The sequence below is a fragment of the Triticum aestivum genome, chromosome 7D, assembly GCF_018294505.1.
Source record: "Triticum aestivum cultivar Chinese Spring chromosome 7D, IWGSC CS RefSeq v2.1, whole genome shotgun sequence".
Classification (NCBI taxonomy): domain Eukaryota; kingdom Viridiplantae; phylum Streptophyta; class Magnoliopsida; order Poales; family Poaceae; genus Triticum; species Triticum aestivum.
In genome coordinates this window covers 55610142-55634132 of record NC_057814.1, presented here as the reverse complement: position 1 = coordinate 55634132, position 23991 = coordinate 55610142, and the positions used below count along the sequence as shown (strand labels likewise).

The window sequence follows — 23991 nt, the reverse complement described above, 5'->3', positions numbered from 1 at the left end:
ATCTTTTGCAATGTAGTTTTTGTTGTATATTTATGAAAGCTAAGAAATTCTATTTCACTAACTCTTTCCCATCTACACAAACTGAATGACCTGTCACATTTCACATGATATATTTCTCTGCAACCAATATTGTTCCACCCACTTGCAACATATATATCATCTATAGTGTTTACTCAGTCCTTATAAACAATGATTCTTTCCCACCACGAGCTTCTCCTTTGATTTTGGACTTCATGGATTCAGTTTCTTGCCGTTGACTCACGCATGATGGCCCTCATTTCCATTCCACTCATTGATCTCTTTCTCCACTATCAAATGTGTTCGTTGGTTAGCTTGAATTTCCTATACAAATAGGATTAGTAATTTTCATTGAAAGAATTCCTAAACTCAACTTTTTTACTTTCATATAGAGTTTGGATAAAACCAAATGTCGGTTTACTTCTAATTTTTATTCGAAATTCACATATAAATAGAGCCTTTTTCTTTTCATGTTACACTATTTAACAACCTACTGGTACCTATTACGAACTTCTATAAAAAATCAATGACATTATTATATTCTAGACCAACCACCTATTAAGTTATGTATATATATTTTAGCATACATACATACTGTGTAAGCTATCCATTGGTATGCCACATGCAAATGTCAGCCCAACTTAGCTTTTCTTATTTAAGAACTCCCGTGGTCAATGTTGTGCAAATGACATTATTATACAATTTGTACAGTTCACTTGTACGCAGGCGAGACTTTCATCTGCATTTATAATTTGTACAGTTGGCTTGTACACAAGTAATCACTGCATAGCCATAAACAGTAATACTGTTTCACATCAAATGTATTGTTTTTGTTAAAGAAAAGTGGTTAAATTTTTACAACAAAATGAAGACAATGAAGGGATCATGTCTGAGAGACTCTATGGCTATCTTGTTTCTTATACATGATTAACTGGAACTTCCAGTTCCAATAAATGATTAACTGAAACTTCATGTTTCTATCTTGTTTCATATACTTATGCCTCATGGTCCTGACCTTTTTCTTTGCATAGTGACACACTCTGTCAAAAGAGACGCTATGTCCTTATGACCGGAAACTTTTTAGTATCTTTTATTTACAGTACTAACTATAATTGCGTAACATATAATTGAGCATAATATATATGTCCTTGAGAAGGCGGCTATTTTAATACATATCATGTAGTACATGAAGCATGCACTTGTAGATTCTCCCATGTGTATACTGTTGTGTGGGGAGTGAAAAATAAGGTAATCTCTTTTATTTGGTAACTCAAAATTATATACAAAATAACAGAAGGATGGTCATATATATTGTTTAATTTCAAAATGTAACCAACAAAAAACAAATGGGGAAAGTAGTGGCTGCACCCACCTTCGGTGCACCCGCGGTGCACCCACGCAAGAAAACATAACAAAAAAATTCAAAAAATTCAGAAACTTTTTGGGAATGATCATCAACAAATGTTATGAGGGCTTGCAAAGTTTGGTGGTCAAATAACATTCGAGAAGTTGTCTACAGAAAAGACAAAATTACAAAATCTGCTCAAATAGTGCACTTATATTTTGACTAATTTTTAGTGAATTTATCTTTTTTGTAGAGAGCTCCTCGAATGTTATTTGACCACCAAATTTTGCAAGCCTCTCTAACATTTGTTGATGATCATTTCCACAAAGTTTCAGATTTTTTTCGAAATGTTTTGATATGTTTTCTTGCGTGGGTGCACCTGGTGTCAACTAGGCAAACAAGGAGGCGACGACGAAGGCGAAGGCGGCCCGCCATGCGAAGGAGCAGGACCGCCTGCTCTGCAGGCTGTCGGGCATGAGGTCCAGCTCCGTCTCCGACCTAACGGACGGCTCCACCTCTAGCTCCAGCTCCGAGGACGACGCACCTTCGCACGCTGACACCTACAGCCGCACCGACGACCGCAAGGGGAAGGGGGCGGTTAGGAAATGGTGATTTCCTCCGCCCTTTCCTGTTCTGTTTATATTGAACTATGTTTTAAGTTGTTGGTAGTATGGGTTGGCCGATGAACTATGCTCGTTTTGTCCGGCGATGCAATGTTAATCCAATGAACTGAGATGTTTTATGTAGCTTTTCATGAATAGTATGGTTTTGAGGGTTTGGATATGAGAGACGCGGCTGTGGAAGCTAACAGATGAGGCATGCCCTGTCAGTGCTTTTTTCTATCTTTTTTGTTTTGTGTTGGATACAGTCGGTGAAGAATGTGGCTGCACGAATATGAGGACACCTTCGAGGCCAAGGTATCAAGCATCTTTCCCTAGTGCAATGATGATGATGCCAGTGCTGAAACTCGAGCGCCAGGCGAAAGGACGTAGGATTTCAAAGCACGACAAGCCTTGACAAAAAGTGGAAGGTGACCCTGGCGGGGATGAATGCCAAGATCTGGTGTTGCAGGGATCCACCGGCGATCGCTGTGGGGCCCTTCAATAATGCCAAGCGATCTATAAGTACGTAGAAAAGATTCGGCTTTGGGCGCGTATATGCATGCATGCATGAATATGGAAGCTTGTTCAGATTCAGCGTACCACGGAATAACGTGGTGCCTGACGTACAGCACGTACTAGTACAACGGTGCTTAGCTGCGCGCCGACCGCTGCACCTCATTGGTTTGGTTTCGTCATTCGCGTACGACTGGCTGCAAATGGATCGGAATCAATCGACGACTCGAGGTCGTGCTGGTCGTGCTAGTCAGTCCTCAGTCACCTGTACCACTTACTTAGCTGACAAGTCCCTGCCATTTCCCATTCCCACTCCTTTTGTTTTGGAATCACATTTTTATACTCTGCTTACTAGAAGAACATCATTTTTCGGATTGATCATCATAGGCGAAAACCCGTCAGCATCATCATCTACGGCTAATGAGGACTAACAAATGGTGAATTTTTAGCGAAGAAGTTATCTAGACTTGGACGTCTTCGATGCCTTCCACGCGGCACCGCCCAAAATAAGTCCGTGCGCTCTACATGGCCGGTGACGATGGCTAATGCTGCTGGGTATAGATACCCAACCTTTCCATCGCCGCATGGGCGGCGATGATATGAGTCCGTGTGCTTGTGTTGCCCCGTCTACATGGGCTGACATAGACTAAAGATGACGCATCTCGGATTCTAGGATGCGCCGGCTTCCACCTCCATGGGTGGCGGGATTCGCTTTGATTATGATAGTGACATTGATGCCATCTCCCGTGTGCCATGGTGTCAAGTAGCTGCGGGGGAGGAGCGGTGGTAAGGACAGGCTTGGCACAATGGTGAAGTACTCACCATTTGTGCCAAAGAGGTATTGGGTTCGCGCAACCTCTTAGCATTGCATTGTGCACAGGTAAGACTTGCCTCATATAATCATTTCCCGTACACCATCTGATGTTGGAGCTTCTAGAACTGGGTCTATTATACCTTCTTTTTGGAGTTATGAATTCCAGCGCTCATTGACACTTAAGCCCCTCTAGTCGCGCGCGCACGCACGCACACATAAACCATAACGGGATTGCTAAATCTTAGTCGACTGATTCGTGGATCATATGTGGAGATCCGTGTAAATTTTTCTTTTTAATTTTTCTTTCTTACATGTTATGTCACTTGACTTATACTTGGCTATGTCTCAGTTGACTGAGATCTAGCCACGCCCTAGACATAAGTAAACATTGAACGAGTTTTGCGAATTCGACAATTTTAGAAAGAGCAGCTTGCATGTGGCCTTCTCTCGTGGAGAAGAGACGAGCAACAACAAATGTAAACAACAGCTGCGCCATCTACTTCTACCAGTTACAGAGAAACATAATTACGAGAAGTGATGAGCAACAAGATATGTAAACGTACAACAGCTGCAACATCTACAACTACTACCAATTACAGAGAGAAACATAAGAGAGAACATGACATGAACAACAACATATATGTAAACACGTGAATAAGCGTACTTCTACAATTACATTTCTCAACATCCTTAGGACCCATTTGCATAACTGATGATTCGCAAATTAGAGCAGCTACGTCCTCCAGAAACCACATGAAATCACGGTACGCAACGCATCATCAGCACCTGGCGCGGCACATGGGGCAGCTCCGGTTCGCCTGCAGCCACGTCTCCAGGCACCACCCGTGGAAGCTGTGTCCACAGGGCGTCTCTTTCCACACCCCGCCCACCATGGCATCGTCCAGACAGATCGGGCAATCGCTGCTGTCGAACGGTGCCTCCACCGTCTCCAGCGCTGCCAGTTGTGCCGCGAAGTGGTAGCGGAGAACTTCGCGCAGGCGCAGCACGGCTTCTTCTTGGTCCTCCTCATCCTCGTCTTCTTCGTCCTCTTCATCCTCCTCTTCTTCATCCTCTTCATCACTCTCCTCTTCCTCCTCAGCATCATAGTCTTCTGAGTCCTCCTCTTCTACCTCTTCATCATCCTCCTTTTCGTCACCGCCGGCCATGCTCAAGATGATGTCGGCTGTGTTGGCCACAATGGCAGTGCCGAACTTTTGTATCGCCACAATGCCACAGAGGAGAACCTCGCGCAGCAGTGCAACCGCGAAGGCTTCTTCTTCATCGTTGTCGTCGTCGTGGTCTTCTTCTTCTTCTTCTTCTTCTTCTTCTTCTTCTTCTTCTTCTTCTTCTTCTTCTTCTTGTGCCGCCACAAACTCTGGGTCGTCTCCGCCAGCTGCAAACTCCAACTCGTCCGGAGCATCTATGACGGTGGTGGACGGGACGATGTCAGCCATGGCGGCGCCAAGCTGTTGTATGCCCTCGAAGCTGTAGCGGAGAACATGGCGCAGCAGCCCAACGGCAAAGACTTCTTCACCACCACCGCCACCGCCACCACCACCTCCTCCTCCTCCTCCTCCTTGGTCCTCAGGTAGTAGGTGCAGGTAGTCATGGTCATTGCTGATGTCCATGGGAAGCAACACAGTTTGTGGTGAAGGGAATGCACGATCAAGCATGGGTGTTTGTTTATATAGACCCGATCGTCAGGTATATACGTACATATCTGTTGTCTGTGTCGGAGACTCGGAATAACATTACGGCAGTACGTACGTCGCGCGGCTGCGATTCATGGGAATGGGAGAGCATGCATGCGGGGCTCTTCTCCATTGGCTCGGCATACAGTGCTATTTGCTGTGTTGGCTCTGGCGTGGGACCACTGAAAGCGCCGCTATCTTTGAAGATCAAGACCATCTTTTTTGGCAGCTTCTGCGCGCGATCGTCTCCCCTTGGTGACAGATGTGGCGAAGAGGCCCACATTTTCGTTTCATGTCATGCTGCTCCTTTTCTATGGAGCTTTGGTCCATGAGACTCTGGGCCTGAGCAGGGTCCCGGATCTCGGACAGTTTTTGAAGCCCATGCCAACCATATGGGTAGAAGGAGATGCCTCATAGGTTAGTGTTCATGATGATGATGTAAACCTTGTGAACGACCTGTAACAAGATGATGATCGAGCGAGGCTTTTGCGGCGTGTTAGTGACTCCGTGTTTAAATTTATGACCCTTTTGAAGCTCTGGCACCCGCTTTCTAGGCAACAAGATATGGATCGGTTAGGCGGCATGACAGATGTGTTGTGTGCGCGTAACGTCGTCTTGCTTCACCGCCCAGTTAGTTCTCCAGCAGCTCCATGGAGCCTTGTATCACCTTTTTCTTTTATCTTTGTCGGCATGTTTGTATTGTTGCTCCAGCAAACTTGTTTTCCTTTCTTTCTGTCACTTCATCTTAATGTATGTGGTGGTTTGCTTTATATACAATAAATTGAGGGCGAAAGAGGCATGTAGGGGCGCGGGGCCCAATGAGTGGAATTTAGGGGAGTGCCTATTTGCCAGGTCTCTGAAAAAAGATACGCCAGTCAATTTCTCGAGGTAAATCCCATCTGTCCGATCAAAATCCAATGAACCACCATTCATCTTCCCCCTCCAGTCAATTGTGCCCTTCCCCCACGTACCACCGACAGGGCCGCCTACCGTCGTCACTCGTGGCCAACAGCGCTCCCATGACCTCCTCGTCGCACCGTCCTCCCCTGGCCTCCCCCGGTCATCCTCTAAAACTCCCCGGCGAATAGATCTTTCGGCGACCCAACACCTCAACCTGCACTCGTCAAATTTTGGACTCGCTCTCACTCGTTCACCGCTCGGTATTGCCAGGGCCGGCAGCCGTCACCATCGCTCCTGCCTTCAGGCTCGTCTAGATTGACTGGCACCACAAAAAATTTCAGGTACCTATTGATTAGCAAACGCGAGAACTTGTAGTTTCTTCCGGCGTTTGCTAGACATCAGGCGCCTGAAAGTTTTGTTGGCGCCAGTCGAGTTCGGACGATGCCTAAGGTGGGGCCCGACATGAGGAGCGCAACAATGAGCGTGGACCTTGGCGAGGCTGAGCAAGGACCTTGCTAAAGACGGTAACGACACTGCAAGTGGCAACGGGCTACGACGTCCCAAGTAGAGACAAGGAAGTAGGTTAACGGGTGCGGATGCGGGGTTGCCGATGTCGGAACAAGAGTGGGGGTTAAGAGGGATGGCCTTGGGCGGCGACAAGCACGACGATTGTGGAAGGTTGAGGGGAGGGCGGGGTGGTGAGGCAATTATGCGCGTGTGATCTGTTCAAGGAAACGACTAAGGTTGCAGACTATCGTCCAGCCATCCATTCTGCATCTAATGGATGAGTTGTTTGACCAATGCTAAAAAAATTGGCACATGAGGTATAGGTAGTCCCTTCTTCTGGTGCTTAATTACCACGGGAACATGTCAACGAGTAGGAGTATCAATGACACCCGAGTGCAAAAAAGACGAAATGGTTAAAAATCTGACATCGGATTTTTGGACCTCCGACGCGAATGCCTCGATAGTCGTCTGATGACGAGCACTAATCTTCAAGCAGGGCTGGTTGCCATGTTAATTTTCTCAAATGTTCTTGATGACTTGCAAGCCACACAGGGTGGTGTAGCACTTTTGTGTAAGTATCCAAATAGTTATCGTCCCAACAAAGAGCGGAGGAGAGTATTTATGAGCAATGTTTCTGTCGCACAAAAGTTGTCACAACTCTTATGTGAAGTAACTGCTTGTGATTCAGCAGAAGCTATTAGTGTTCCAAGAGTCAAATAAACCAAAGTAGGTAATATGATGAGTTGGTTGCAGCAATAATAATAGTGACTTGGAAGTAAAGAGCATAAAGTAAAGACTGAAAGTATAAATATGTTCCTGCAGTAGAGAGATTATGCGCGGAGAAACTTTGGATCATGGTATACCTCAAGTGTGCTAGTTCAGTGGTAATCCCAGTTACCTTGTATTGTGAGTTTAGTATCTGATTTGCTTGTTCTGTAGGCGGATCGCCCTAAAGTTATGGAACTCCTCCTCGCGGGATTGTATTCCACACTATGGTCATACTTTGACATTGCCACAGTGTGGTCGTCTCCACAATTAAGGTACTTAAACAGGAACCATGCATTAAGTTTGGTGGATCATCGTTATATCATATTTTCTTCGGTCCTCATAAATGTCTCTACATGTCACGTCAAAGGTCACGGATTCTCTAGACAATGTGTGTTACCTGTGTAGGTCTTTAGATCATGTTGCCTGGACCCTTAAGTTGGACAACATGCATAGCGTTCACCACGATATAATAACTTCTAGACAAATCAGAAGACTACAAACACGAATGACGACATATAGGTAGGAAAAAATGAATCTTACCATTCACCTATCTCCCACGCCTAGGGGGAATTACTCACACATCGGAAGAGAATAACCAATCATCATAGAGCATAAATCCGTGAAAACCATATCAATAATACCGTGAAGATCCACAATAAGATGAATGATTCAACAAGTCCCATTGTCTAGATGAGTACGAATAGAGTTATACACCCTAATCTTACAACTTGGAATTCCTCTTATAATGGTGATGATGAAATGAAATGAGTATGATGGTGGAAGAACAAAACTATAGGGATCTCCGGTGGTTCTTCTTCTCTGGATCTATTCTCTTTCTGTTCTGGATGGTGTGGCGGCGACTAGGTCTCTCTGGTGATGTGTTGCCCTTTTTGAAAGTTGTTCTTGTAGATGAGGGGGAGCTCTAGGCGCCTCATACGAGATACGACCGCCCATACGAGCAAAAGCGCTCGTATGGTTGGTCGTCTTGCACTTTGGTGTGTCTGATGGTGGTCTCTCTAAATGGAAATTGCTCCATTTGGCTCAATTTGGAGTAATGCTCCTTGATTTCCTTCCATATATGCTTTTCCCTGCCAAACAATGGAAAAAATGAGTTTTCTTCTCTCTCAAAGGATTAGTGTTAGAAATAACCGAGAAATAACAAAAAAAAATCAAACCAAGTCAAAACTCTTCATAAAAAGTCACAAACTCTAGAGCCATCAGTTCCATACGATCGGGAATGTTGTTGAACGATTTTCCTTTTTCCATAGCCATAGCCCATGAATTAAATTTGCCATGTCCCACGAAATACATTTGCCATATGGTTAAAAAAAGACAATTTTTCCATGGTCCACCAAGTAAATTTGCCATGGCCCAAAAGAAAGAAATTTGCCATGGTCCAAAATAATTGTTTGCCATGGTCCAAAGTAATTTTGCCATCATAGTATTTTTGGGCAGTTTTGTAAATAGTCACATGGCAAACGGTCACAGATTTTCCATAATGTTTTCAGGGAGTTTTGTGATTAGTCGTACGGCAAATTTAAAAGAACTAAAGTGTTTAAACGTATCTTTTTTACTTTTTCTTGCATGTCTTTAAGTTATGGTAAATTTCAGTTTCTCATGCATGTCAATTTGTATAATTTCTTGTATCACTGTTTAAGCTACAAACATCGTGTCTACTTTTGTTTGTGTCCCTGTAATAATAGGTGTTCTCCCTATGGCAATTTCTGCACATCCTTTGTTGTGTCATAGGGGGAGGTAGGGGGATGGTTAAAACCATGTTTTTTCAACTATGTAGCATCGCAATTTTCCCCTTTTGCATCACGATTTTTTTTTTGGTGTAATCAAAATGGCAAATTAAATAGGAATTTGTGTACCAACTTCACATGGCAAATAGTTAAAAAAAATCTACAATCATGGCAAATTAAAAGTATGGTATGTTCTTTTTTTACAAAAATATGGCAAATTCATGGTATATATAATGTCAAATTTGTGTGCTAATTTTCTATCCTTTAATATGTTTTGTGTTTTTCCTGACACTAGTGTTACATGGCAATTTAGTGCCATTTTTTTCTCTCCCAGTTTTTCTTGGTGGCTCCTATGTCTCGCTTATAGCGAGAAGTAGGGTGCACTCGCGTCAGGCGCCACCTTAAATGGGCCGGCCCAGTGCACGGGTGGCCACAGGCAACTGCCATGTTTTTTCTGCTTTTTCACTTTTTTGTTTTCACCTTTTCCCTTGATTTTTATCTTTCTTTATACATCCAAATATTTTAAATACATATATTCTAAATGTTAACTTCCAAATATTTTAAATATATATATTACAGAAATATGTTACGGAAATTTTTAACCAAGCATTTGAAAAACATTAAATGTGTATAGAGGAAATGTTTCTCATGTATACGAGAAATATCCAATGTGTATGAAAAAAATTTAATTATGCATTTTAAAGAATTAATCATGCATTTCAAAATATTAATAAGTATTTGAAAATTGTTAAACAAGCATTTAAAAAAGGTTAAATTTGTATAGAAAAAATGTTTGCCAAGTATACGAGAAATACAATATGTATGAAAAACAATATGTTTTGTCATTTATTGAGAAAATTTTAAACGTCTATAAAAAAATGTTCTTGGTGTATAAGAGAAATGAAGAACATACACTAAATAAAAGTTGCCATAAAGACATTTTTTTAAAGTTCATTTTGCATCTAAAAATATTAAAAATCTATATAAAATGTTTTTGATGTATATGAAAGTGTACAACGTGTATATTAAATCAAAATGAACGGAAAACATAGATTTTAAAATGTTGATCCTGTAGAAAAAATGTTAATTATATATTTCAAAAATGTTAAAGATGTATATAAAAGTGTTCCTGATATATACCAAAAAGGTACTATGTGTATGAAAAAGTAGTCATCAAACATCAATTTTTTTAAATGTTAATCATGTATTTAAGAAATGTTAGACATGTATAAAAAATGTTATTGATATATATGGAAAATTTACAAATGTGTATGAAAAATGTAGACATGTGTTGAAGAAAAAAACAAAAAAATGAAGAAAGCCGGGAAAACTAAAGTAACGAACGAAAGAAGAAAAAAACACCTCAGAAAGGAAGAAAAAGGAAAATCAAAAGAAACAGGTGAAAACCCATGAAAAAATGAAGAAAAAACCAAGAAAACCGAAAGATACTGCTGAAGGAAGAAAACAAAAGAAAACCACAAGAACCTATTGTAGAAACAAAGAAAAAACCCAAGAAAAAACAGGAAAGCAACTAAAAAGAAAAAATGAAACCCAAGAAAGAAACCGAAGAAGTCACGGAAAAAAGACAAAAGAAACTAATAAATACAAGAAAGGAATGATGAAAATCGGTGAAAAAGCAAAGAAAACAAAATGCCAAAAAAAATGAAGCAACAAAGAAAACCGTAAGAAAAAGATAAAAGGAAATAGGCGAAAAGAACAAAAGTTAGCCGGACAACCACGAACAGCACATACCATGATCAAATCGAAGCGAGCGCGTGAAGGATAACTAGTGAACGGAAAAAGAAATTGAACGGGCTGGCCGAAAAATCATAGAGGAGGAAAAATGTTTAGACGAGACAGGAGCTATACTCACCGTTATTTGGATACTGTTTCAGTCTTTGTTCAGGTAATTGTTAGTAAACTATTCACTGATGTCGTGGTGTAAAAATGAGCAGTAATCGGTCGAGAACTTATTTTCCCATAAATTACTATTTATGCAAATATACTGTTCCGGCCTACTGTTTTGTGCCTCGGCAACACGATCACCGAAAAGGATCAGGAGACGATTGAGACGGCTCTGCGTCGGTATGCCGGTGGAGAGAAATGATGTGTAGAAAAATGCTAAATTTTAACTCTATATATATGGACGCGATGGTGGAGGAGGAGGAGAGAAATGATGTGTAAAAGAATCCTAGTTTTAGTTAACAACGTGCGTATTTTTTCTTTGGTGAAAGTAAAAAAATAAGGGAAAATCAAATTATTCGGGAGTACTATTCACTAATGGTACCGTTCACTGTGAACACGTGGGATACTGTTCACGCATGATACTCTTCACTATTACTATTCACTATTACAGTACCCGTGCGTTGTCACGGGCTTTTAAAATATTTTGCTAGAGTTATATAAACATAATGCATGTTAAATTTTATATATTAAAGAAAAGATAACACAAACACAATCGGATAATAATTGAAGTATAATTTACTTGCAATGTAAATTATTAACAAAAGGACAATTGGAAGATGTATACATGTAGACTGATTATCCCACTAAAAATCTTTAGAAATTAAGATCTACTTGATGTGCTTAAGAAATCCTCGTGCAATATCAGAAATATTGTTTTTAGCTTCATTCGCATAATATCCGAACAAGTATAATAAAAAGCTCTTCCTTGACTTATACCCATTCTGCACAAGCAATATATGTAATTAGCACAAATACTTCTCATCAAAGATCTTAAAATATGTAATGGAGAGTACACAATAAACCGGACGAACAATTCTTTACCGTCCCACGAGAGCATAAAATAAAAAGTAAAATAGCCGGACATATCCCTTCCATTTCCTAAATTAATTTTATCTTGAATATAGTGATAACAAAACTAAATACCTGTATTTTATATGTTATGATAATGAAATATATAAATTTACCAGTCTATGCTCGTTGGAATACCAAACAGAAATAAACGTTGCCATCTAGATACATCTGAATGCCCGTGTGTTGCCATGGAACAACAAATTTAATGCATTGATAAAAAAATCATTTTAATTCGCAACATGTCGCTTGTGGCTTATGATTTCTTTGCAACAAATATCACTCTGTACTATTGTTAAGACAAAATCATGACTACTGTTAAGACAAAATCCATGTCTGCATTCAAGTTTGAGGTGGACATATTTACCATGACCAAATATAGGGAACTCATGCCTTCTACTCTACAATGATGACAAAGCCGACAATTGACTTGCCTTCAATTTCGCCATGCACTCTAGGATACACTAATGAGGTCTCTTCTCCACCCAACTCGGAAAATAAATACTACTCTCTGTGTCACAATTTACCTACTCCACAGGCGTCACACATTCCAAAATTTAAATGTACTCAAGCACTTTGATCAACAAATTGTCGCTTACATGTCACAAAATTTATCATCAAATTTGTATTACAAAAAACTCCAATGGTATAATTTTATGACACATAACACATATATCATCAATTAAGTTTGGTGGTCAAAGTTAAATCACAGAGAGAGTATATACACACTACTTTTCTTACAAAATTTAATCTATGAAAACATCTTCTCTTCCCCCTTGCAATCCATCTCCTCGGCTTTGCCGCAAGCTTTTTTTGCAATAGAAGCCACACTTTAGTATGAAAATGAGACATACATCATTTGGTAGTATCCACACATTCAATAATGGACTTGAATGGTGCTAACTCTGCTCTGCACTACAACGGGATCTACCTTTGCCATACACAACGCTTCCAACACCATCACAACAAATGCTCTGTCAGCTAACAATCATAGAAACATCTGTCATAACGGTTAAATGATGTTTTTGTTGACACTTGTATACATATCGTCGACATATTTCAATGGGCATACACTACTTGCCATGTGTTACATCAAAATATATGACCACAACATCAGTTCTCCTTCCCCTCATTCCGTCTGCCATTAAGACAGGGACCTGAACTTTGTGCCGCTCTTATTGATTAATGAAAAGAAAGTTATTTATCTTTGTTAGAACACAAATGCTTAGATAGCATCTGCATGTTAGGGAAGGATTATGTGGCTTGGATAGCATCTGCAAGTTAGGGAAGAATTATGCGACCGTGTAATATTTGAACAGGAACAAAAGTCATGAAAACATAAAAGTAAAGTCCATTAAGACATAAACAATACAGTCTTATCATGTCTTAGGTTTTAACTTTCTTATTAGTGTACCAAATTGGCTCAAATATCTACCTACAGTCTAAAAAATAAGAATGAACGAGATCATAAAATCAAGATGGAGGTTGTCATGCTCTTTTCTTTGTGCAGATCATCAACATGAATAAACAAATACATAAACAGAAAATGATGAAATGGAACTTATTCAGCCGATTGGTCTTAGAGCATTGTATAAAATTGATACTCCCTCCAATCCATATTACTTGTCGCTCAAACAGATGTATCTAGCATTGATATACGTCTAGATACATCCATTTCAGCACAACTAATATGGATCAGTGGTAGCAATAGATCATGCAGTCAAGTGAACAATGGATAAAGCACTAAACATTCCTTGGGTGATCACACACTCGACAAGTGAACGGTACTCCTTAATAACTATGATAAATGAATTTCATCTAAAAATACTATGGTAGACAAAGTAAATGGAAAGAGTACTATGTGCTTACTTAACTTCGTTGTTGTCTATCAAGATTGGCAATGATGTTGCAGAAGATGTTCTGGAATATCAATCTAAACGAGCTAAATTATCAAAGCTACAAAATGATTGACTCAGTATCTTGTCTACAATTTTAGATTAACAATTATTTGACAGTTTCTCATCAAGCGGGGATTTAAATACTGATCGTTCCATTCTTGAAGTGGAGTTCAAATGGCGCAGTGAGAATTTCTACTCAAAAATTAAGATGACGTATTGACATGCAAGTTCAATTTGAAGGTCAACTTTAATGCCAACCATAAATCGACTGGAAGTGCATCTACACATGGATGTTATGGAGCTTTCAAGTAGTAACAATAAACTACAGAGATAATAGCGCACCTCTAAATGTAAGACCGTCCAAGCAACAATATTTTTGTTGTCAGTACAAATGCAGTTGATGTTGTCAAAATAATTCATCTTCTTGGTCCATAAAAGAGGAGAAACTTAACACCAGAACATCTTAGCATAAGTGAGCCAAGTTGTTTTCTTGCGAGAGTGGGAATTCTTGGAATATCCTTCAACCATACAAAGTTGTCGACATTTTCAACCCTGAACCTGTGAAAGATTGATGCCCACGGCCCACCTCATATTTTCATGAAAAATTTTACTTGACAGGATATGCATAGGAACCTTGCTATATGGACGACAAAATTCAGACGACTCCCATGTCCACAACGGAGCAACGGCCACTGGATTTGTAGTCGTCCACCTTTTGTCTATATAGAGCAGTTTCATATGCATAGAAAACTATTATGTAAAGATGGAACCTTCATCAAGCAAGGAAATATGCCAATCATGACTCAAGGAGATAATTTCACTTACATACATTAGTGCATCTATCAGTTGATGCAACCAACTTATAAGCCCAATTAATCAAGTCATTCTGTTTGTTTGATCAAGACTTGTTTGGACAACATGATCAACTGCAGCTCTTACTTCATCTCTCGGGACTACACAATAAAAACATACTTATTCATTTGAACTTCAAAATTTTAAATGAACAGAGTGTCAAAAATAAATGAATGAATCGGAAAGTAAAGAAGAGCGTTTTATATTCGTTTGAAGGGAAAAGAATCTGATCTTTACAACTTGCCAATTTGAGAAGAAAACTAACACAAAGAGAAACCAAGTTGGCATGTGATGCTGGTATAAATTGTGCATGCGCCCTTCTTCTCGGTTTCTCACATATGACAAATTAGTAAAGCATTAGAATATTGAAGGAGAGAACTTTACATTCATTTGAATAAAGCAGGATTCGGGCATCAGCAGTTTACAATATTTGAAAAATAAATAACAAGATAAGAAGAAATAAATTAACCTTGCGTCATGCTAATGAAAATGTATAACATTAGAGCAGAAATGACCTTCAGCTCTGAACGATCAAAAGAAGCAGCACACACAGTGCACAAAGAGTAACAACTTGTCAAACTATATGTTTAGAAAAGTTGCTTCTTAGCTCTGATAACCGGATTTAGCAATCAAAAAAGCTTTCCAAAAGTGCATCTGTTCTATCTTAGATTAGGCTAACTCAGTAACTTCTTCCACGGTTCTAGTCTTTGTTTACAAAAGAAAAGGTCTAGTTTCGCAAAACATTTAAATGGAAAGCTTTTCGGACCATAAAAATATATTCAATTACTTACCTAATTCTGTAGTCCAAAAATTGCCCGACTGCTCTGCTGAGGAAGGGAATGGCCTGATCTGCAGTGCAGCGAGTTGCTATAACCATTCCACAATGTGCATGCCCAACAACTACACTGGATCAATGGCCTTATTGCGACACTGCATGGTGAGACGGAACCCAATAGTTGTCGCAGTCAGGCAATCCTTAACATTTATAGCCCCTAGATGAACAGGAGGAAGCATCATGACGTACATAGCAGCACATGATTTACTTTAAGATGTTTCTTGCTCAGAATCTGTACTAAGATGATTAGAAATTCGTCTTAGGGTGATACATACTTGTGCCTTGGACTTCCTTATGAAAATATCACTCCGGTCATATCCACCAAACTCTAGGAACACTTCATAAGGATTCTTTGAGAGGGCTTACTGCAGGACGTTCCAAGGGCACACCATTGCTACATGTATATTCATGTTGTGGATTGCCCTGAATAAAAACTTAATAGTTAACCAAAGACGAAGCGATACATTTTCATCAATCAAATCATGTCAATGAAATTAATTGGGTAAATGTCATGAGTACTTCATAAGTAACAAACTGATTGACACTCCACCTAAGACAAGTAAGCTTGTTCGTTTGAAATGGACATCACTTTATTCAGGGGGTTCGTTCATTGGGAATTTACCTTTTCACATAGCAGGAGCAGAAATCTGCGAGGATGAATGTCTCCATGGTTTGTGACAGGAGAACTATAGCCCACCAGCACGAAGCCAACTGATACGTCTCCAACGTATCTATAATTTATGAAGTATTCATGCTATTATATTATCCATCTTAGATGTTTTATATGCATTTATATGCTATTTTAAATGATTTTTGGGACTAACCTATTAACCTAGAGCCCAGTGCCAGTTTCTGTTTTTTCCTTGTTTTTGAGTTTTACAGAAAAGGAATACCAAACGGAGTCCAATTGACGTGCCAATTTTTGATGATTTTTATGGACCCAAAAAAGCCCCTGGAGTAAAAGAGTTGGGCCAGAAGAGTCCCGGGCTGTCCACGAGGGTGGGGGGCGCACCCACCCCCCTGGGCATGGGCCCCTATCTCATGGACGACTTGGAGACCCCCCCGACGTGAAACCGATGCCAAAAATTCCTATAAATACAGAAACCCCCAGAAAATAACCTAGATCGGAAGTTCCGCCTTCGCAAGCCTTTGTAGCCACGAGAAATCAATCTAGACCCTCTGGCACCCTGCCGGAGGGGGCCATCATCACCGGAGGCCATGGAGGAGGATCCCGGAGGGGCCATCATCGCCATGAAGGCCAAGATCCAGAGGGAGAACCTCTCCCCATCCAGGGGGGAGGCCATGGAGGAGGAAGCACAAGGGGAGAACCTCTCCTCCTCTCTCTCTCGGTGGCGCCGGAGTGCCATCGGGAGGGGAATCATCGCCGCGGTGATCGTCTTCATCAACATCACCATCCTCATCTCTTTTACGCGGTCCACTCTCCCGCACCCCGCTGTAATCCCTACTTGAACATGGTGCTTTATGCCACATATTATGATCCAATGATGTGTTGCCATCCTATGATGTTTTGAGTAGATATCCTTTGTCTTTGGGTTGATTGATGATCTAGATTGGTACGAGTTGCATGTTTTATTTTGGTGCTGTCCTATTGTGCCCTCCGTGTCGCGCAAGCGTGAGGGATTCCCGTTGTAGGGTGTTGCAATACATTCATGATTCGCTATAGTGGGTTGCTTGAGTGACAGAAGCATAAACCCGAGTAAGGGGGTTGTTGCGTATGGGATAAAGGGGACTTGATGCTTTAATGCTATGGTTGGGTTTTACCTTAGTGATCTTTAGTAGTTGCGGATGCTTGCTAGAGTTCCAATTATAAGTGCATATGATCCAAGAAGAGAAAGTATGTTAGCTTATGCCTCTCTCTCATATGAAATTGCAATGACGACCACCGGTCTTGTTAACAATTGCCTAGGACAATTCCGCACACCGATCCATCATTATTCCACACTCGCTATTTATAATATTTAGTAATATATTCTAACTTTATGATAACAGCACCTACTTTTATATTTTAGCTCTCCGATACCATGCAAAGTTATGCTCTTCATACCCACAACGTAGTTTTATTTCTCGTTTCTAGTTGGAAGCAAACGTTCGGTGTACGTAGAGTCGTATCAATGGCAGATAGGACTTGAGAGAATATTGATCTTACCTTTAGCTCCTTGTGGGTTCGACACTCCATACTTATCACTTCCACCTTTGGGAATTGCTATGATGATTCCCTGCACTTGGGGATTATCACCAACATACAGCCACGAGTAAGCAAAACCTACAGAAGACATTTTAGTAGTTTAACAATCAACGCTTCCAGAGAAAAGGCTATGACAGCCCAGATTTTTTATAAAAGAAAAGTATTGGGAACACCTGCGTTTTACAGAGCAAACCAATGGCAGGGGTAAAAAGAAATCCCCACGGATCAACACAATAGCCTGGTGGGAACAAAAGAGCACGGAGCAGGCGCACACATAAAAAAAAAATAGGAGAGCAGTCCATCATATAGACTGGGTTTTCGTCTCGAACAACTCACGAAAAAGTAGTTTCCAAGTGGACACATGCACACCTGTATTTGGAATTTAAAATTCCTTGAGATGCCAGCATGAGCAAGTATCAGTTTTGATCCATAAAACATGTGGTGTCTCTTTTTCTAATCATTATATATATCCTATAACATCATTAAATGTTATCAATCTATATCTATAAAAGATGCAAAATATCAATCAAATTATGATCTCAACTGTGGAATGAAAGTGAAATCGAGTCATGATATCTCGCTGAATTGGATATTGCATATGTTGTCCAACTTGAGTTCAAGTAGTCACCAGCAAGACCATGCTACCTAACCTCGTACAGAACCTTTACCTCTAGATCTAAATTGGCGAACTTGCATGGAAATTGGAACTAATTTTTAGCATAGAGGGAAAGGGGAGAGGAGCACTCACCTGCCATGTTGCATGACCTTCATCGACCCAGCAGCATTCAAGCCAAGATATGCCCTTAGTGTTCTAAAAATCTGCAGAACATCCCATAAAACATTAAGTGTATCCTACATACAGAACATGAGCAAGATCGATGCATGCCTGTAAAATCAAGAACCACTAAATCTGATTCAAACACAAAAGAACAAGGGAGAACTTATGATATCCTGCTAGGCCACAGCCAGCACCACCGCTCCACCATGACCTCCTCGTCAGTCCCGCGGCCAGCAGCCACATTAACGTGAGGAGACACGGGGGCGCGGGCCGGCGAACATAAACGATGCATGTACAGTTGAGATATAGCAAAATAAAGAGAATCACTCAAACTTGGAGGGCCAGGACGTTATTCTGTAGGCGATAATGGATTCATGAAATAAAGCGGGCGGCCACCCTATTTCGTCATAATGGATTCGTGAAATCTGTGGACAAGAAAAGAGATTCACCACAGGTGACTTTCATGTTAACTGAAACTACACAATAGCTGGCAAGCTTTATAAAAGATGCAAGCCTTAGTATTCGTTCAAGATCATAATAAGAAATTGTAATTTAAGGTAAAGACGTCTTAGCAAGTTCATGAGTTGGCCTCACCTTGGAGCATCCCAGCAGAAGCCATCCCACAGCCAGGCGCATCAGCACGATCAAATGAGTGTACGACGGTGGAAGTCTCATACGCAGTTGTCTGATAACCGGTGGACAAAGGAGGAGAGCCTCATCAGTAGCAGCATGGTGGATTTCAACCCCAGCGTTGTGCTCCGCCCATGGACGTCGCCGCCGCCGGCCCGGTGGAGCTCGAACAAGAGAGACTCTGCTGCTTGCTGGGAGGGGTCGGGGAGGGTCGGAGCACATGAGCATTGACGGGTGAAGAGAGAGTAGGCCGGGGATGCGGCGTTCTGAGCAATGTCGGTTGTCTCTGCAAATTAAGCATATTGTAATTGCAAAAAACAACATAGTTGCTATTGTTATTTATCTATCTATATTGCTCAAGACAAGAATTTGATTAATGGCGACGACTATAATCTGGCTTTCTGGGCTATAATACATAAGGAATATGATTGTACTAAACTAGAATATTAGTGGTCGCAGCTTGTTAAAGTGTTAGTGTATTGTAAGTCTCAATCAGGCTTGTAATGTCAATTTGTTCTTTGCCATCGGAAGTGATGCACTGCTTTGAATAACTTCCTTTTTATAGCTTTTCTGGCCATAGCTATTGAATCCTTTTGAACTTCATCCACAGCCGGACAGTTACAGAAGATCATCCAGTTTTGATATACTTTTTCGTACACACATCAGGTGATAAACTAAAAGTGTGTATGGTTCACACATGAGAAAGGGATATTAGCAGGTGTCAAGACACGGCATTTTTTGCCTGATAGAAATTTATTGCATGGTATATTCAGGACAAAAGGAGCACGGGACTTACCGATGACAATGAAAGGCGGTGAGTGAAGCTGGACTGAAACTTCTTCAACAGATCGAGTTTCATGAATCTGATCTATAGAAAATGAGTTAATATGACTAATTATTGTACAAAACAATATAAGCTATATGGCAGAAACGACACATTGCGAAATTGAATAGTGCAAACCTACCCCATCATGGATAGAACATCCCAATCAAGCGTTTGACTGTAGAGGAACAGATGGCTCAACCTGTTATCCTAACCCACGTACAGATTTTGCAGGACTCACAATTTCCATCATCCATGGTTGCAGCCGCCAGCAGCGCGGCCGACCCGATGGCGCTCCTGTTGGGGCAGTATGACGCCAACGAGCTCGCCGACATGGCGACCTTGACAGCAGAATTCCATCGTGACGCGAACTTCTCCACAAAAGTCAATGACTCTTACACAAAACAATAGAATTGCATGTGTGCAACAGGTTGCAGCAATGGTATATAAGAATCTCATATCTTGCGAGGGAGAGAAGCAGATCGAAGAGTCGCTGATGTGCTTGGAGGAGGGGCAAAGTGAGTTGTCTTCCCATCTCGTTCACGTGTCCGCCCCTCCTTGTTAGCTGCTCCAGCATCCTAACCAATCACCCTCTTTTTCAGTTTACGGGATGTTTAGTTGGATCAGGGGAGGAGATGGGGGCGGGCGGCGGCGGCAGCTCCTGCACTGTCTTCTGTGTGACGGCGGCGACGATCCAGACGGCGGCGGTGGCTGCGATCCGGAGATACGGCAGCAGCGATCCAGAGAGACGGCGGCGGCGATCCGGAGAGACGGCGGTGACGAAGGCGGCGGGGGCAGCGATCCGGAGAGATGGCGGCGGCGGCGGCCATCCGGAGAGACGGCGGCGGCGACGGCGGCGGCGATCCAGACGGCGGCGTTCCGGAGAGGGGCGACGGTGAGGGGATCGTCACACGTGCGTGCGGGTGGGCTGGAGGGGATAGTGCGTGGCGTGGAGTGGGGTGGGGTGCGAGTACGTGAGACCAATTCCTTAGTGTTGGTTTTTTTCGTAGGTTTATTTTCGTAGATTTTTTTCCCGGTTTTTTTCTAGATCGACCGTGTGGGAGGTGGGAATCGAGCGTGTAGGAACCTCGCGTGGGCATTTTTTTTATTGGTTCGGCGCTGGTACGTGGGAGGTGGGAATGAGGACGAAAAAAACCCGTCTTTGATGGGACGAAAATTGACCGGCGGAGACTACCAACTGCTCCAAGTAGAGATTGACATGGATGTAAATAAACAGTAGAAGCTTAAAAAATAAAAATAAAAACAGAAAAACTAAAGCCTTCTGCTTTAGTATAGTAATAACTTATTCGTTCGTTACAATGATTCTCAAAATAACACTACCAGAAAAACTTGCGATGCCGACGGCCCCCGTCGGCATAGATGGACATATCCCGATGGCCCAGCTAAAGCCGTCGGCGTAGAAAGGCCGTCGGCGTATTTCCATCTATGCCGATGGCACCCGTCGGCATAGATCAGCCGTCGGCGTCTCCATCAATATGCCTACGGTGGCCGTCGGCATAGCGTAGGCCGTCGGCATATCACGTGGGCCCGTCTACCCGGGCGGTGACGGCCGTTTGACGACGTCAGGCTACGCCGACGGGCTAACGGTGGCCGTCGGCATATCTATGCCGACGTCATCGATCCGCGTCGCTCGCCGGTCCCGTGGGGTGGCATATCTATGCCGACGGCCTAGCCGTCGGCATAGGCCTGGCCCATGGATCTTGCCACGTCATCGATCCCCGACCTACGCCACGTCATCGATCCAGGGTTGTACCGTTCCGTGACCGTAGCTATGCCGACGGCTTTGCCGTAGGCATAGATTTCTAATAATATTTTAATATTTTATTTATTTTCTCTTTTTATTTTTTATTTTTTCCAAAACTAATTTCATTAACTTAAATGTGCCTTAAATGTACAGAAAACATATATCGATTGCCCCCCCACACGGGCCTTGCTTCCGTCGTGTCACTGAGAGGTTAGGCGGGACGGGGTACCTGTGGGGGGGTAGCAATGCCGCCAGGTGTTGCGGTGGGCCCTCCTACGGTTGTGGAAACGTGGTGGCAGGCGCAGGCACCCGGCACGTGACTCCGGGGTGTGCCTTCCCCTCACGGCGTCGCTGCCGCCGTGTCCCGGAGGGGGGAAACGGCCACGTCGGGCCGACGCAGAGGGAATCTTGGGGTGGGTTATGCTGGGACTGTGTTGGGGGTGTAGCTATGGCTGGGCTATGACAACTAGGTGAAAAGGTCCACCGGTCAAACTCCGTCCGGCGAAAGTCAAAGGGCTAGACCCGGCGGTCGTCTGTGTCAGGGTTAGACAGGACGGGGTACCTGGGGGTAGCAATGCCACCAGGTGTTGCGGTGGGACTTCCTACGGTTGTGGAAGCATGGTGGCAGGCGTAGGCACCCGACACGCGGCTCAGGGGTGTGCCCCCCCCCCCTTCACGGGCGTCGCTGCCGCTGTGTCCCGTGTCGCGACCGGATTTTCGGGATAATAATTTCCCAAAAAGACGGCCCTTGTGCTCACCAGCCCCAGGATTACTGTTAGCTGATGAGGCACAAACTTGATACAGAAATTCCAACAAATACAAAATATGTAGTACAAGACCATTTTGGCCTATGAGTACAACACAAGGTTTCTAGTGGTTGATGGCGGAAGCGGTTGCGGTTCATCTGCGTCTATGGGACTCCATTTCCCACAGGAACAGCTGACCTGGATAACTCCTATCTTCGCGCGGCTTCTATCTCCGTTGCCTAGGTTCCCGGATTGTCATCGCAGCGCTCCTCTCCGTGCAAGAAATCTGGCCAAGACAATAGCCAGGGACAAGCCAGTGAGTACTTTGAATGTACTCGCAAACATCATGAAAACAGGTATAACATGGCAGGTGATAATCATGCACTAAAATAATCTGCGATCACTTAATCAGTCCAAAAATAAAACTCACGATGCATGTAAGCAGGAAATTAAAATGCACTGATCGATGTCTGAAGCGACACCATAAAAGGGTAATAGTATAAAGCGTGCCTCAGCCGGGCGTCTGAGCGACGTCACAGGAAGGGCTTATAGAGAAAATAAATAACAAACATGCCACAGTCGGGCGTTTATGCGACACCGCATAAAGGGCTTATAAAGTAAGGAATTAACAAACATGCCACAGTCGGGCGTCTCGGCGACACCACATAAAGGGCTTATAAGGTAAATAACAAGCATGCCACAGTCGGGCGTCTCAGCGACACCAAATAAAGGGCTTATAAGGTAAATAACAAGCATGCCACAGTCGGGCGTCTCAGCGACACCACATAAAGAGCTTATAAGAAAATAATCATGGTGAATATCCAGGAGGTAGAACCGTCCCGGGGATATTCAATAATCCAAACAATACAGTGGGTTAGTCCATACAAACAATAATCAAAATCATCATATGTCACGAATCATGATCAATGTTCTGGTTTAGAAGTTTTCCTCCGAAGACCGACACTAAGACCGACACTCGACCCATCCCAGACTGTAGTCCTTAACCATGGATACGGCTATTCGAATAGATGCTATCTCTGCAGAGGGTGTACTCTTTACCCACGAGTAACGGATTTCTCTAGTCCATCGGGACTAGTTCTGTTTATAGTCTTTTAATTGAAAACACACCTGACCCGCACACACCAGCTTAACTCACTGGTGCCTGGAATCACCCACGACACCTGTCAAGCAAAACTCTAAGTGGGGAGGCTACAATCTCGATTAGCATGGGATCACAAAATTTATAACGCGCGCAAACTAGGGAAGCTACTCCCCTCGGCTACAACCGGAAACACCCATGCCCCCGGACCAAGTAGCATGCCTACCGGATGCACTCGGTATCTTCCACCATGGCCTCTCTGTACGGTGTGTGCCAAGAAAGGGGTTGACAATCTACTAAACCGTACCCTACCAGCGGCAGGGACGAGTGGTAGTACGAAACAAGTATGGGGGTTACTGGAGCAAGACTCGATCTAAGGTCGACTCAGGAGGTTTATGGATTCCCTGCATGGTTAGCGTAGAAATGTTCTTCATAGTTTCCCGACAGGGTCACCACCCCTCATGCCCCGTCATGCCTTACTGCACACTCTCGCCACAACGAGATGTCAGTCACAGGGTTGTGTTCACCGGAACATAACCTTCTTTCGGAATCCCTCCGAACTATCATCAGGCATGTGTGGCATGAGAAGTAGCTGCTGTCACCAATATCACATACATAACAGAAAGGATTTTCACCATATGC

General features: G+C 42.6%; 1 protein-coding gene and 2 long non-coding RNA genes across 3 annotated transcripts; all 3 read right to left on the bottom strand.

Moving 5' to 3' along the window:
• Positions 1–3838: 3838 nt before the first annotated feature.
• Positions 3839–4965, bottom strand: LOC123170774 (putative E3 ubiquitin-protein ligase RING1a). Its single transcript, XM_044588538.1, has one exon. The coding sequence runs from the start codon at positions 4963–4965 to the stop codon at positions 4072–4074; it is 894 nt and encodes a 297-aa protein (XP_044444473.1). The 3' UTR covers positions 3839–4071.
• Positions 4966–12434: 7469 nt separating this feature from the next.
• On the bottom strand, positions 12435–17957 carry LOC123167437 (uncharacterized). Its single transcript, XR_006483927.1, has 5 exons — positions 17470–17957; positions 15578–15725; positions 15259–15459; positions 13958–14568; positions 12435–12991 (listed from the first exon to the last, which is right to left on the bottom strand). It is a non-coding gene; the product is annotated as an uncharacterized lncRNA (long non-coding RNA).
• LOC123167436 (uncharacterized) lies at positions 17958–20678 on the bottom strand. The gene is made up of 4 exons (XR_006483926.1): positions 19882–20678; positions 19713–19784; positions 18881–19202; positions 17958–18711 (listed from the first exon to the last, which is right to left on the bottom strand). It is a non-coding gene; the product is annotated as an uncharacterized lncRNA (long non-coding RNA).
• Between the last annotated feature and the right edge of the window lie 3313 nt (positions 20679–23991).

Excerpts from the sequence above, each read along its gene's own strand:
- LOC123170774 (XM_044588538.1), bottom strand. The coding sequence starts at position 4,965 with ATGCTTGATCGTGCATTCCCTTCACCACAAACTGTGTTGCTTCCCATG.